We start from the raw sequence: 15,267 nt of genomic DNA on the forward strand, positions 1-15,267 counted from the left end.
AAACCTACACATAGACATTGGCCCAGTCTTTTTTTTTTCTTTTTGGCCCAGTCTTTTAACAGGTGCGGTCTCAGAGAAGGATTTTGATAGCGCCTTTTCACCTAGCATGAAAGACAAAAGGAATCAGGTACCCCGACCGAGCCAAATCAAAATAGCCCATTAAAATTCTGATTTTAACTGTCCAGTGAGGGCTGCATTCCTGGAGGGGTTTATACCATTATTCATCCTAAAGTACTTTGGGACAGCTGTTTAAACGCCTCCACAATACGAATGGAAAATATAATTTGTAAAATGTCAAATAATTCTTTCAAACCACTAACACGACGACTTCTCCAGCTACTTCTCACACACTCATTATTATTGAGCCCATTTACGTTATTCTGCTTTTTTAGCCTCAAACATGAGACAAAATACACATAATAAATATTCAAAAAGATTTGTTCTAAGAATGAATATCCTTTTCCTAAAAGACTTTCATAGGAACTTCGCTCAAGTATCTAGGTTTTTCTTGATACTATTTTACACAATGTTTTCCTCTCCAACCCAAAAGATACATAGTGACAAGTTCTAAAATACTACAAACGCCTGAGAGAAGGAGGAAGTTTGCAGAGAAAGGAACTCGGAGGTCTGTTTTTGATAAGAAAGGGGGACTCCCACTGGGGGGTACCTCTCAGAGGGATGGCGGTCGTGAGCATCTCACCACGTCCCCTGCCCTAAGTGCTGAAAAATCACTTGTTAGCCTTCCAAGATGAGTTCCCGCTCTCACTCTGGCCTCCTCGCGGCAGAAGGTGGCTCGTGAAGGCCGCGTGGGGGGTCTCGCAGGAGGCTAGGTCGCCGAGAGTGTGTGTGGGGTGGGGTTTGGGGGATTTCAGTAAGGGGTCGACCCGCCGGGGAAAGTCGTATGTCCCCGTCGGCAGAAAAGGGATCTCGGCAGTCGTGTGCCGTTCTCCTCCCTCAGGGACCCCGTCCTGGCGGGACCCCGCCTCCCAGAGCCGGGGGCAGTTGTGGGGAAACCCCTCGCCCGCCTCGCAGCCTAGCGCCGCCGCCTCGCCTAGCCTGCTCCAGCCCGCCGCCCACCAGCCTTCAGGCCCAGCATCTTCCGCGTAGGCCCAGCCCTCCCCAAGCCCGGCACGGAGAGGAAAACTATGGAGGTGGTTCTCGCCCGCAGGCGGGTGGAAAAGCCCATGGTGAATGCCTCGGGGTCTCCCCCATTGCTGCGGGAAAGGGAAAGGGAGGAGAAAATGAACTTCTCCGCCCAGGAGAACTACCCGGATTCCCAACCTGGGGGAGGCCTTTAGATGGAAGGGAAGCCAAGGGGAACCCTGGGCTCTTTCCGGGGAATCCACTCGCCAAGGGAGGGTCATTCTGTCTGCACACATTGGTTACTATGACAATACAACTACAGCCTCCAGTTGCCTTGGCAGCTGCTTATCCAATCCGATTGGTTTCTTTTCTCTTCATCCCTGGGCTCCACCCTATCCCTTCCAACAGCCTCCCTGCGTGCAGGGGGTGGGGCCACAGAAAAGAGGAGGGGGTCCTCAGCTTCACTCTAGGGCGCGAGGGCAGGCCGGAGACGAGGGACTGGCGGCCGGAACTGTAGGAGGAAGGGGCGTCGTTTCCGGTAGGGAAGAGTGGAGGAGTGGAAAAAGGAAGAGAGAAATCGGGTGGAGTGCAAAGACGGGGGAAGACTTTGAGTGTAACTCCCGGTTGATTTGAGCTCGATGTTCCCGGTGAGGCTGGGGTTGCCCCCTTGCGCGGGAGGAGCGGGGTGGATTGGCCGGAAGCCGCCAATCGCCTACAGTGGGCCGCTCAGCAACCGCACAGGCGCCGCACCGCTAACTGATCCCAAGAGGGAGCGCTACAGAGAGGCGGAAATCACCCGGAGGGACCGGCGCCGCTGAAATCTCGCGAGAGAGACCCCACTTCCTTCCTCTGCTTCTCCCTCCTCTTTCCCCCGCCCCTATCCCTTCTCCCTCCCCCTCCCCCCTCCCGGGTCGGAGTGTCCCTGCGCCCCACGGGCCGGAGAAGCAGCGAGAGCAGCTATTCCCGCTCCCTCCCCCTCGCCTCACTCACCCCCACCCCTCGCCGAGCGAGGAGGAGCCGGAGGAGAGGAAGATGGCGGCGGCCGCCAGCACCCGCGGTGCCGTGGGGCCGCTCCGAGGAGCCTGAGAGACCCACAGAGGCTTCGCGGGAAGACGCGGCGGCGGAGGATGAGCCTGCAGAGCGCGCAGTATCTCCGGTGAGTGCCGAGGCCGGCCCGGTACGTAGCGGGGAGCGGGCCGAAGGTTGGGGCATGGAGCAGCAGACACAGAGGTGGTATGTCCGGGGTGGCGGGGGAGTTGCTGTGTCCTCTCCTTCCCCGGCAGGGAGGCGGGGGCTGCGAGGATCAGCGGGAGGGGGCGGAGCAGGCACACACTTGGGTGCCTAGCCCCCGCGAGCAGGACTGAGTGTTCCAGCGGAGCCGGCTAGTCTCGGTGCGAAGAAGGAGGTTAGGGAAGCGTGAGAATGTGTGTGCGCGCGCGCCCCGGGTCGCGGGCTCTCTAGTGAGGGGTGGGGGGAGGCGGCGGGCGGCGACCCGGAGTGGAGGTGTCTGATCCCCGTGGCAGGGAAACGTGGTGTGTGGGATTGACTGGAGCGATGAATGGGGAGAGGACAAGGTGGAAGTCTGCACACCTGGGGTGTGTGCGGGGCCGGGGAGGGAGGACTAGAGGAGGGGGAGACCGTAGGAAGCTGGAGTTTGTTCTTCATTCTGGGGTTGGAAGTACTGAGGAATAATGGCATCTGTAGTTAGTTGGCGGAGTGCAGGTGGAGGGCATAAAGAAGGGAATGGGTGACGAAGTGAGGAAAGAAGGAGGCACTACGGATGCGGTTGGGTTCCCCCGAAGAAACTGGGTTAGAATCAGTGCAGTCGGAAGATACCATTCTAAGAGTCGTGTGGATTCATTAAGAGTGGTGTAAGGAACTTGTATGTCGAGGTAGAATGACATATGGGTGCAGAGTGTGAGAGTATGTGATGTGTATCTGGGGAGGGTTAAGGGGGCGATTGACACACATTGTAGGAGGAAGAAGATGCAGACACATTGGAACCAAGTACATGGTGGCGAGAGCATATTGCACCAGCTATTGTGCAGCTAGGAAGGTTCCATGGATGCAGAATAAGAGCTTGGAGGTAGAGGTAAACGAGGGTCAAAATCTTGATGACAGAGAAAAATAAGATTGTCAGAGCCTGGGATTAATTAGGGAGTTGCCACTGCTTAGAAAAGGGGAAGGAAGATCCAGAAACGGGTCCTTTTTGTCTTTCAGTAGAAGAACTAAGAAGGGCAGGCTTATGGGAAAATGATTTTAAAAGTGGTTTCATACCTTGTGGAGGAGGGAATTGGACGGGGTAGAAGTCTGAAATGAGCAGAAAAGTCACTTTAGCTGTTTAGTGAAGTGAAAGTATTGATGTGTGAGTGGATCCCTGCATGTATGTTTCAAGAGAAGGTTTGTAGTTAGGTGATACGTGAGGGTAGCTATTCTCCTTTTGAAAGTAGTAATCGTTTTATTAAGCGGTGTGTGTAGAGGAGGGAATGATGAGATCTTTCAAGTATGGTGGAATGCCTGAGTTTAATAACACACATCATGTATGCTCAATAACTATACGGTGGGTAGTTGGAATGATACCTGTATATCGAAGTCCTTTTTCTCCTTTATTATCCCTTTTTTGTTTAACATATCAGATAAGCTTAATAAATACAGCTGTGGCAAAGATGTATGATAGATGCTGTAGAGGGGAGATATAGAAACTATCAGGACAGTCCTTAATTTTAAGGAATTTGCAGATTAATATATATTAGGAAAGTAAAATATGGTAAGGATCATGAAAGATGCCAGTTTTATTATAAGAGTCCAAAGGCAGGAGATTACCTGAGCAATTGAGGTGAATCAGGAAAAGTTTCCTTTGTTTATTTTCTCATTCATACACATGATTCATCAGTCATTTTGTTGATCACCTATATGGGAGGCATTGTAATAACTTCTGAGAGTAGAGAAGTGAGAACTCCACCCTCCTCTTGCAGAGTTTACAGTTTGTTAGGCTTCAAGGAGAAAGTGGCACTTAAAATGGACCTTAAGGATAAACAGTATTCTGAGAAGTGTGGATTGAGAAGGAGGAATCCAAATGGAAGGAAACTGAGCAGAGATATATGGAAAGGAGGGTTGGGTGCTGGGGGAGGTATTCAGTCCAGTTAAACAAGAATGTAAGGTGATGCAGCTGGAAAAACTTAAGAGTTTCATAGCTTATTAAGTTTGACCCCTTCTTTTTACAGATGAAGAAAGTATAGCCCAAAGAAGTTAAAATTGTTGAGGATCATATAGTTGGTATGTGGAAGCTCTAACTCAGATGTAGGTCTTCTAACTCCAGATCAGCTATACTGTATGTGACATGTCTGAATTCATCCATTCTTTCCACAGGTATGGCTTGAGAGCTTACTGTATTCTAGGCACTGAGGATTCAGTGGTGAACCAAAGAGTGAACATGGGAAAGTATTTTCTTTCTAATAGAAGGATGCAACAAATAAACATATGAACAGATAAATATATTTACCAGGTGGTGACAAGTACTAGGAAGAAAAATAAAGCAAGACAGGGATGTGCTGTTTTTTATAAACAAGGGTGGTCAGGGAAAGCCTATTTGATTAGGTGCCCATATTTGAGAGTATCTTGAATATAATGGTCTGTAGTTTATGGTTAAAATGTGTGGACAGTGGAGAATCTGAGATGATTTGTTTAGAAGGGAAATCACATGTTCATGGCTATGTATTAGGAAGATGAATCTGTGTAGTGGGCAGTTAAGGGTTAGAAATAAGGTGGTGGCAGTGGGACTGGAAAGGTATGATGAAAAGCAGATTGGGAGAGCGGTGGTATTTTTAATGGGAAGATCAGTTGGCTTTGAGAGGCTTCTGTGTTAATGTATCTTATGTTTTTAAAGTCCACATGGTAAGGAAGACTTATCCTTAGGTTGCGGAATCAGTAGTAGACATCTTGAGATGAATTTAGTTCATTGAAGGAGGGAGAAAAGAATAAGAATGAACACAATGTTTAGCCTAAATTTTCCAGCTAAAGTTGAATAGGCAAAAACTGAACAGGCGTAGGACCTGGAATCACTTAAAAATTCCTGAGAGCCAGTCTTTTCTCAATCTTGTTCATCTATCCTAAGTAAATAAAGCAAGTCTTAGGGCTTGTAGTAGTCGGAGGCAGAGATGGGAAGAGGTAATAAAGTAAGGCTTGCACCAGCCAGAATTTCCCTCTTTCTCTTCTTTACATAATCATTCCATTTAAAGTAAAGTGCTGTGAGTAACTAGTGGTTACCAGTGGGGATGGAGTGGGGTGCAGTATAGGTGTGGAAGAGTGGGAGGTACAAACTATTGGGTGTAAGACAGGCTCAAGGATGTATTGTACAACATGGGGAATATAGCCAATATTTTGTAATTACTGTAAATGGAAAGTAACCTTTAAAAATTGTATTAAAAATTAAAAAATAAAGTCTACTGTGAGAGACTAGAGACTATGTTCAGGGAAGCATTATGTTCGCTTTCTTTTCTTTGATGCATATGGAACCATTGGTTTTTATAGACAACCCAGGGAGAATGCTGGGTATTGCTGAGTGAGTATGGTTGGGGGTATAGCAGTTATTCTTTGTGACTTTCACTTTAGGAAGAGTTTTGTTGTCTACCTTTGTCAGTGGTGTACGACCATGACTGGGCAATTTTTAGACTGCACAGCTACAGATCTTCCCTCATGTAGATGAAAACTAGTTTTGTCTCAGCTGAATTAATTTCTTAGAGTAAATGAGCTGGGGTGTCTGGTGTTGAAATGGTGGGGTGGTAAGATGGCAGTTTCAAAAGAGTGAGAAATGAGGATATGCAGTAAGAAGCATCAGTAAGATAAAGAAAGGGAATTCAACAGCAAGGGGACTGAATTAGTCTTGAGTTGTAGAAGTAGAGCATAGATGAAAGGAGAGAAAACCTATCCTCTGGATGGGTGATGTTCTGGGCAGGAAAGGATGATGAAATTTTTTTTGTTAGAAGGGGAGTGTCATTTTTTGAAATAGGAGACCCAATAGGACTCCTATCCAAATGATTAAGTTGAGAATACTTTCTTATATTTTATAAAAATAAGAAATGGTCTTAAATATGGGGCTTCTAGACTGAATAACATTGGAAATTTAATACTCGAAGAAAAATTCAGTGTTTTCTCTTTTGATTTATGACAAAATGGAAAGATTTGTAAAGACTTTGACATCTTTGTTGAGTAAAAGAAAAGGGTGTATTGAATATAGTTCATTTGAGAAGGGCGGAAGAAGGGTGAGAATAGGCCATAGAGAAGATAGTAGGTGAGGTGTAATTTCATGCTTTAAAAGAATAGCATTTGAAAGAATAGAAATATGGAAATTAACATGTCAAAGTTGGAAAAACGGGTGGGGGATGTATTGAAGTACCATACAGGAAAGGTATCATTGAAGTTGTTTTGGAAGATGAGATAGTGGGACAACCATAGCCATAGGGAATACCAGTCAAACAGGTCAAATCTGATGGTACAAGGTGGCACCGGTGCCACTGAATGACATCTGCTGTGACTGTGGGAGGCAACTGTTCATACTCCCCTCCCTCTTTCCTCCACTGTTCTCCTCTTTTTATCTTTAATTTCTTTTTATGCTGAAGGTTTTTCTGTGGGATCCACTTGAAGTCGATCCCTGGTGTTAGACCACTTGACAGGAAAGGCCTACAAATTGTCTGTTTTGTTAGAAATTTTTTGCATGATACCTCTATGGGCGGAGAGCTGCATTCCAGTTGCACATTTCTTTGTCAGAAACTTTGTTACCAGAAGTAGAAGTAATATAACATCCACAAGGTTGTTCTTCTGAGACAGCAGAAAAATGGCTGTCATTTAAATACTAATTAAAATATCCAGTATATTGTAAGATAAAATCTGTCACTGTAAATCTTGAGACAGAGGGAAGTAAAGGGAGGGGATGAGACTGGATAAATTAACAAGCAGAGTCTTATTCTAGCCTGGGGAGGGGAACAAGGTCATGGGATCATTTGGGAGACATAAATATACTAAATAGGGTGGGCTCCAGGTTCTGGAAGAATCTGGTAATGCTGGACTGGATATTCACTGTTGCTAGAAGCTTCAAGAAGTCCTATAGTACACACTGATATTAATTCACATGGTTGAGAAGTCTCCCCCTGACCCGTCCAGCCCCCTCCCACTCCCATGCCCAGGATTTAAAATAGCTTTGGTCCCAGAAAATCAGCCAAACGTGGCCAATTTACCAAACATGGGAAAATTGAAAAAAAAAATGACCCTCTCTTGAGGCTTTATAAGTCTATTTTTTGTTATAATAATGTTAATAGCATTTTACCTGCTTGGGTAGTAACAGGCTAAATTATTTTAGCAGTTAATTTCTGCCTCCCTTGTGGTTTCGGTTGGATTCAAAATGTATACTTCCTGTCCTAGCCTGTGTTTCGTTGCTTTCTAACAGCTGCTGTGTTTTACCTTCATGGTGGATGAAGCATTTGCTGAGTTTTTGTTTTGTTTTTTAAGATATGTTATAATAAGATATGGACGCACTAGTGTAGCAAGTTTGTCATGAGGCAATTTTGGGGTGGAGGGGAGTTCAGACTTGAAAAGGGATAGTTTGTTTTATGGTGGAGAAATACCATTTGCAGCCTCCAACTACATCTCTAAACGTGGCTAGCCTTTCAGATTTTTGTTATTGGTGGCATGCATGAGTACCTGAAAGTTTAGGTGGGTTTGTTTAACTGATTGATCTTTTTCAGAGAATAGACTATTAAGCAGATGTCTTTTGGATAGTGGATTGTTCATCTGTCGGTGGGTATTTTGGCAGATGGTCATCACATATTGCCATTTAAGTTTTGTAATCAAGGTATATTTTAATTTAGTTGCTGAATTGTTGTGGATAGACTTAACAGTGATCTAGGAGGTTATATATAACTAAGAAGGGCTAATCAACAGTTACAGAAAAATACAGGGATGGCATTTTGGCAAACATGTCACATGGTAAGTGAGAACTTGTAACCAACTCCTTTCTTGTTAACATGTAAGTGGAGCTGCTTAGGCAGGTTGTTTTCACCTTCCCTGAGACCCAGTTTTTAAGTCAGTGGAAAGAGTAGGTGACTACGTTAAGAAAACTTTGGGAATCTCAGGTAGACTAGGTAACAGTGTTGTTCAGGGTTTGTGCTAGATAATTCCTTGTTGCAGGGTGCAATCCTGTGCATTGCAGGATGTTTAACATCATCCCTGGCCTCTACCCACTAGATGCCAGTATCATTCTCCCCAATTTGTGACAACCAAAAATGTTTCCACACGTTGCCAGAAGTTCCCTGTGGGTGCAAATTCACTTAGATTCATGTTTTTTTCTTCTCCTTCAAGCCACAGATTATTTCTAAGGCTTCTCTTAGCAGTTTTCTCTTAGGTAGTAATAGGCTAGTTACTATGTTTAGACTTCACCCATAGAAACTTGTACAAGTTTTAAATATATTTTTTAAAAAGTTGTGTTTTATTTTACTGGCAGTTTTTGAACACTTACTATGTGCAGAGCACAATTATAGGGGCTGTGCCTATGGGAAACTCAAAGATACTAGAGAAAGACATTTAAGTAACTATAATAGTGGATGAACTGGTAAGAGCTATGATAGAGAAACAGGTACCGTGTAAGTTTAGGGAAAAAGAACTTTATTCCAATGGAGTTGGGGTGAGGAAGGTATCTTGGAGGAGGTGAGATTTTATCTGGGTTTTGAAATATGGATGGGACTTTTAAAAAGTGGATTATTGGGTAAATTGACATTTCAGGCATCTCATGGCTCCTTTATTCCAAATACATTTTAAAAAATTTTATTCACTCACATTTATTTTTATTTTTATTTTTTTTAAAATTTATTTGTTTAATTTATTTATTTTTGGATGCGGTGGGTCTTCGTTGCTGCGCACAGGCTTTCTCTGGTTGTGGCGAGCGGGGGCTACTCTTCGTTGCGGTGTGCGGGCTTCTCATCGCGGTGGCTTCTCTTGTTGCGGAGCACGGGCTCTAGGCACGCAGGCTTCTGTAGTTGTGGCTCGTGGGCTCTAGAGCGCAGGGTCAGCAGTTGTGGCGCACAGGCTTAGTTGCTCTGTGGCATGTGGGATCTTCCCAGACCAGGGCTCGAACCCGTGTCCCCTGCATTGGCAGGCGGATTCTTAACCACTGCGCCACCAGGGAAGCCCTCACTCACATTTAATATATGACATTAGAATTCTGGCCAGGCCTTTCTAAGTTTTTCTTACATAAGATTGGTTATGGACAGAGAACTAGAGGTATGTGAAGTGGTAGTTCCTGAAGACTTGATGGCTGGTATAGGTCTTGAAAAGGGAAAAGCAGTTTGGCTAGTAGAGTCCTGCAGAATGCCTTTCTTTACCTCTGCTCTTGCTTATATATTATTCCTCCAGAACGTTATTTCAGATGTGCTGTCTCTCTTCTTTTAGTCTTTTTAATTATTCCCTTTACTTGTCTTCTCTTTTGTGGACCAATATCAGCCTTCTCTTAAAAATTCTTTCCTGTTCCCGTTTTCCTTTTAAGTTCTGTCCTTCCTTACCTTTCTTTTATGGCTAACAATTTCAAGTTTGCCCTGTACTGTGTTTTTCCTTTTATTTACCATCTTCTTTTCCTTAGTCCCTTGTAATCCAGCTATTTTTCCTTAGCACTTTATTGGAATTAACCTTTCCAAAGATGCCAAAGACCTAATGGCCAAATTCATCCATTGATTGTTTTCCTCTCTCTCACACACGGACTTTTGCTTTCCTTTCTCTCAGTCTTTCTGTGTCCCTCTCATATCCATCCATCCATCCCATCAGTAAACATTCAGTTAGCACCAGGATATATCCCAGGTCCCTGCAGATGAAATGAGAATATACTCTCAAGTAGTTTTACCAGGCCTATAAGTAAGTACATAATTACCGCATAGTTCATAGCTGCTATGATGTACACACAGCGGCCATACAGGAACTTCGTGAGTTCTGTTGTTTTTAGCACTGAGATTCTGATTCTGAGATTCTGATTCTTATTTTATCTTACTTTCCTGGTCCACCTCACCCCACTTATGGCAAAAAGAAAAGCATGGCCATATTCCTCTATTTTCTTTCAACATTTTCTTTCCTCAGAAATCACAGTACTTTGCTGTCACCCCATCATCATTGTTTAAAATCTATCAGGCACCTACTTAGTATAAATCATTGTGCTAAGTCCTGCAGAGACAAATTGGTGAAAGATACCATGCCTGCAATTCAGAGAGTTTATAAACTATTTAGTGAAATAGGCATAAGCATAAGATCATACATAACAAAGTGCAATTGAGTATAGTGAGTATAGTGGTTTAGAGCAGAGGTTCCCAACGCCCAGGCCACGGTCCGCCATCGGTTCGTGGCCTGTTAGGAACCGGGCTGCACATCAGGAGGTGAGCAGCTGGCGAGCGAGCTAGCAAAGCTTCACCTGTATTTACAGCCACTCCTCATCACTTGCATTACCACCTGAGCTCTGCCTCCTGTCAGCATTATGGTGAGTTGTGTAATTATTTCATTATACATTACAGTGTAATAATAATAGAAATAAAGTAAACAATAAATGTAATGCACTTGAATCATCCTGAAACCATCCCCCCCCAATCCGTGGAAGAATTGTCTTCCATAAAACCGGTCCCTGGTGCTAAAAAGGTTGGGGACCACTGGTTTAGAGCATAGTCTCTGGGGCAGAACTGCCTGGATCCAAAGCACAGCTCTAACACTTACTAGCTGTATTACCTTGAGCAAGCTGCTTAAGTTTTCTGTACCTCAGTTTCCACATCTGAAAAGTGAGGGTAGTAGTAGCATCTATCCCTTAGAGTTATAAAGGTCAAGTGAGTTAACATGTAAAGTGCTTGGGATGGTTCTGGCATATAGTAAGCATGTAAGTTTTAGCTATGTGTCAATATAATGCCTGAAAATTAGCCACTGGCACTGACTAATTGATAATTTTGCACCTCTGCCTTCTGGACATTCCTAATTTTAGAAGTCTTCCTGTCACAGCAAAGTCAGCACTCTTAAAGGTAGACTCTTAATTAACCCTTACCCTTCTCTTCTCCCCCATCCCTCATGTTTTCTCATTTTCCTCATTGGTGCTGCCACTCCCCATCCTCCCATTCAGGTTTAAAACCTTGCAGTCATCTTTGAGTTCTCCCAGTTTTTTCCTCACCCTCTTGCACACGTACACTACTTTGGAAATGCTGCCTTCCTGTTGTCTGTTCTTTTTCATTTCCAGCACTGTCAATTTATATGCATACTGTTGAAATAGTATTCACCTTGTACCTTGCCTGCAGTTCTTGCAAGTAGCAAGAAGAAAGCACTGACTTTGGGTTTTTAAACACTACCCACTACGTTCTCTGTTTTTGAACTAACAACATCTCTGGGTCTTGATTTCTTTATCTTTAAATTGAACATTGATCTCATAAAATTGTGGTCAATCTTTAAAAACAAAAAAAAGTTCACATATGTTTACTAAATTCCGGTTCTCCTTCAGACTCCACCACCTGTCCCCCCGCTGCCCCCGCCAATTAATTTTGCATTGCTTCTATTTACATTATTATTCCTGAAAAGCATTTGTATGTGGCTTTCCCTGGCTTCAACTCCTTAGTTTGGCATTCTTGGCCTTCCATAAAGTGACCCTCATCTATCTCTGTCACATATCTCCTTACCTTTTGAAAAGAGTCAACTGCCCTAGCTAGAGTAATCTACTCATTGTCTTCTAAACATGGCTTATCCACTCCTGCTTTAATCTGTCTTCCAAGGCCATTTCCCCTGCAGGAGGTACTATCCTCCACTCTCTTAAGTTTCACCTTCTGTGTGAATATTTCATGTTCACCCAGGTGATTTCTGCAGTCATTGACTTTCTGTAGCATTTCCTGTTTCTCAGTCATTTGGTACTTATAATTTCTTAAATTTGTAGTGACCTCTTTTTTTTATATAAGTGAATTATCTCTGCAGCTAGACTGAGTATGATAGAGATCATGTCTCAGCAATTTTTAAATGCATAATGTACATAATGGGTGTTGAATAGAGTTTTCATGCTTTTGTTTCATTTTTGCAAAACATTTATGGAATACTTACGAATGCCAGTGCTAGGCTCTAAGAATATAAAGGCAAGTGAACTGATTTTTGTTTCTTAGGCTAGTGGTCTCCTGAGGGAGATGGATGTTGCACAGATATTTCAATATACAGTTGGCCCTCTGTATCTGCGGGTTCCACATTGGTGGATACAACCAACTGCGGATGGAAAATATTGGGGAAAAATTTTTTCAGAAAGTTCAAAAAGCAAAACATGAATTTGCCAAGTGCAGGCAACTGTGTACGTAGCATTTACATTGTATTTACAGCTATTTACATAGCATTTACATTGGATTAGGTATTATAAGTAATCTAAAGATGCTTTAAAGTATACAGGAGGTTGGGGAGGATGTACAAAGGCTATATGCAAATACTACACCATTTTATATAAGGGACTTGAGCATTTGGGGATCAATCCCCTGCTGATACCAAGGGGCAGCTGTAATGTGGTAAATACCAAGGTAAATGTTTTCGAGGGATGAGTATATTGAGGGAAGTGGAACTTTTACTGCCTGGGAGTTCAGAGATAGCTTCTGGAGTTGAACTCATGAGCTCAGTCTTACAGGATGAGTAGGATTAGTCAGGTAAAGAAAGAAGAGAAGCTCTACCGGCAGCATCCGACGGCAGGATGTCTCACAGGAAGTTCTCCGCTCCCAGGCATGGGTCCCTGGGCTTTCTGCCTCGGAAGTGCAGCAGCCGGCACCGCGGGAAGGTGAAGAGCTTCCCCAAGGATGACTCTTCCAAGCCCGTGCACCTCACAGCCTTCCTCGGCTACAAGGCTGGCATGACCCACATTGTGAGGGAGGTCGATAGGCCAGGGTCCAAGGTGAACAAGAAGGAAGTTGTGGAGGCTGTGACCATCGTGGAGACACCGCTCATGGTCATTGTGGGCAATGTGGGCTATGTGGAAACACCTCGAGGCCTCCGGACCTTTAAGACCCACCTTTGCTGAGCATATCAGTGATGAATGCAAAAGGCGCTTCTATAAGAACTGGCATAAATCTAAGAAGAAGGCCTTCACCAAATACTGCAAGAAGTGGCAGGATGTAGATGTCAAGAAGCAGCTGGAGAGGGACTTCAGCAGCATGAAGAAATACTGCCAGGTCATCTGTGTCATTGCCCACACCCAGATGCGCCTGCTTCCTCTATGCCAGAAGAAGGCCCGCCTCATGGAGACCCAGGTGAACGGAGGCACTGTGGCCGAAAAACTGGACTGGGCCTGAGAGAGGCTAGAGCAGCAGGTCCCTGTGAACCAAGTGTTTGGGCAGGATGAGATGATTGATGTCATTGGGGTGACCAAGGGCAAAGGCTACAAAGGGGTCACCAGCCGTTGGCACACCAAGAAGCTGCCCCGTAAGACCCACCGCGGGCTGCGCAAGGTTGCCTGTATTGGGGCGTGGCATCCTGCACGGGTGGCCTTCTCTGTGGCTCGGGCCGGGCAGAAAGGCTACCATCACCGCACCGAGATCAACAAGAAGATCTACAAGATTGGCCAGGGCTACCTCATCAAGGATGGCAAACTGATCAAGAACAATGCCTTTACTGATTACGATCTGTCTGACAAGAGCATCAACCCTCTGGGTGGGTTTGTCCACTACGGTGAAGTGACCAATGACTTTGTCATGCTCAAAGGCTGCGTGGTGGGAACCAAGAAGCGAGTGCTCACCCTTTGCAAGTCCTTGCTGGTGCAGACCAAACGGCGGGCCCTGGAGAAGATTGACCTCAAGTTTATTGACACCACCTCCAAATTTGGCCATGGCCACTTCCAGACTGTGGAGGAGAAGAAAGCGTTCATGGGACCACTTAAGAAAGGACTGAATCGCAAAGGAAGAAGGGGCCTAATGTCAGAACAGATTATACAGCTGGTAGAATCCAAAAAAAGAAAATTCTGCTTAGTTTAGATAAATGAAATAATAATATTATTTGTCTAAAATAATCATTAGTTTCACTTTGCTTTTCTGTGAAAAAAGGTCAGAATATTAAGAAGCACAACTCAAAGGTTAAGGCATATTGGTCATAGATTCTGAAAATGTTAACATGTTAGTCACTTGCTAATTAAAAATATGTTAATTAGGTTGTCTGTAAACCCATACAGGGTTTTTTTTTTGGCTTCCTATGAAAGCAACATAGTGTAGTGAGTTGAATGAGCAAAGCCTTTGAATTAAGATTGGCCTAATTTGTATTTAGGTTGTCCTGAGTTCAGATCCCAGCTCTGCTGTGTGACCTTAAACCTCTCTAGTTTTAGCTCTTTGCTCTGTATTTTCCTGTCTATAAAATGACAATGATAGAAGTATTGGGAGAATTACATGGGAAGATGTATATATAAAACCCACCATAGTTCTAGGTGGGTAAAGAGCCTAATTTATGCATTGTTTTCATTTTCTGCATTTCTGAATATGAATATATACCTTAAAACTTGTTAATGTAGTCTTTGAGTTGGTTGGCAGCAATTGTGCCTTAAATGGGTAGAAGGCAGTTGACAGGTCTTAACTGTGAGGTAGGCTGTTTTATTCCTCAAGAGTATCATCTTACATTTTACTAGTGCTTTATACTTTTCAGAATGCTTTTATATAATTGTCTTCTTAAGTTCTTCTATCCAATAACCTTACATAACTGGATTGGCATTTTGTAGAGAAGGAAAATGAGTACCTCATTAGTGGCAGAGTTGGCATTGGCCTTAATCTGCTCCCTCTTTGTCCACTGTACACACTTGGGCAGTGCTCTTAAAAATGAAAAATTTTCCCTTTTGATATCTATTTGCCATTGATGCTGTCAAGTGGTATAATATATATATAATTTAGATGATTCACAATTAGTGTTTGCAGATTCATGTATTAGAAAACATATTTCTTAAAAATTACTTTAGTTTTTTAAAATTTCACGTGTAATATAGATCTGGTTCTTGCCACTTCTACATCCAGTAAAGTAATACATACTTGTTTTAAACAAAACAAAACCCAGAAAATTTTAAGAGCGATCATGTAACAGTGAAAGAGAGTGCTAATTATTGCTGGAACATGAGGCATAAATCTGGACTGTTCCAGGCACACAGGAACTTATGGTCACCCTACCACCCAGGGTTGTGTAGCCTTTCAG

The 15,267-nt window shown here is 43.8% G+C and overlaps 1 protein-coding gene and 1 pseudogene across 7 annotated transcripts in view; both read left to right on the forward strand.

The window, feature by feature from the left end:
* Positions 1 to 2,100: 2,100 nt before the first annotated feature.
* The window catches only part of SMG7 (SMG7 nonsense mediated mRNA decay factor), a 72,111-nt gene continuing 58,944 nt past the window's right edge, over positions 2,101 to 15,267 (forward strand). For 5 of the 7 annotated variants that reach the window (XM_007175198.3, XM_007175202.3, XM_007175201.3 and 2 more), the window contains exon 1: positions 2,101 to 2,239. Coding sequence is in view for 1 of the 7 variants with exons in the window: in XM_007175204.3 (XP_007175266.1) it covers positions 2,211 to 2,239 (29 nt within the window). In the remaining 6 variants the exon portion in view is untranslated. The remainder of the gene's footprint in view (positions 2,240 to 15,267) is intronic. The other 2 variants (XM_007175204.3, XM_007175200.3) reach the window with 2 other exon arrangements.
* LOC103007145 (60S ribosomal protein L3-like) lies at positions 12,755 to 14,028 on the forward strand (annotated as a pseudogene).

This window comes from Balaenoptera acutorostrata, chromosome 1 (genome assembly GCF_949987535.1).
Source record: "Balaenoptera acutorostrata chromosome 1, mBalAcu1.1, whole genome shotgun sequence".
Classification (NCBI taxonomy): domain Eukaryota; kingdom Metazoa; phylum Chordata; class Mammalia; order Artiodactyla; family Balaenopteridae; genus Balaenoptera; species Balaenoptera acutorostrata.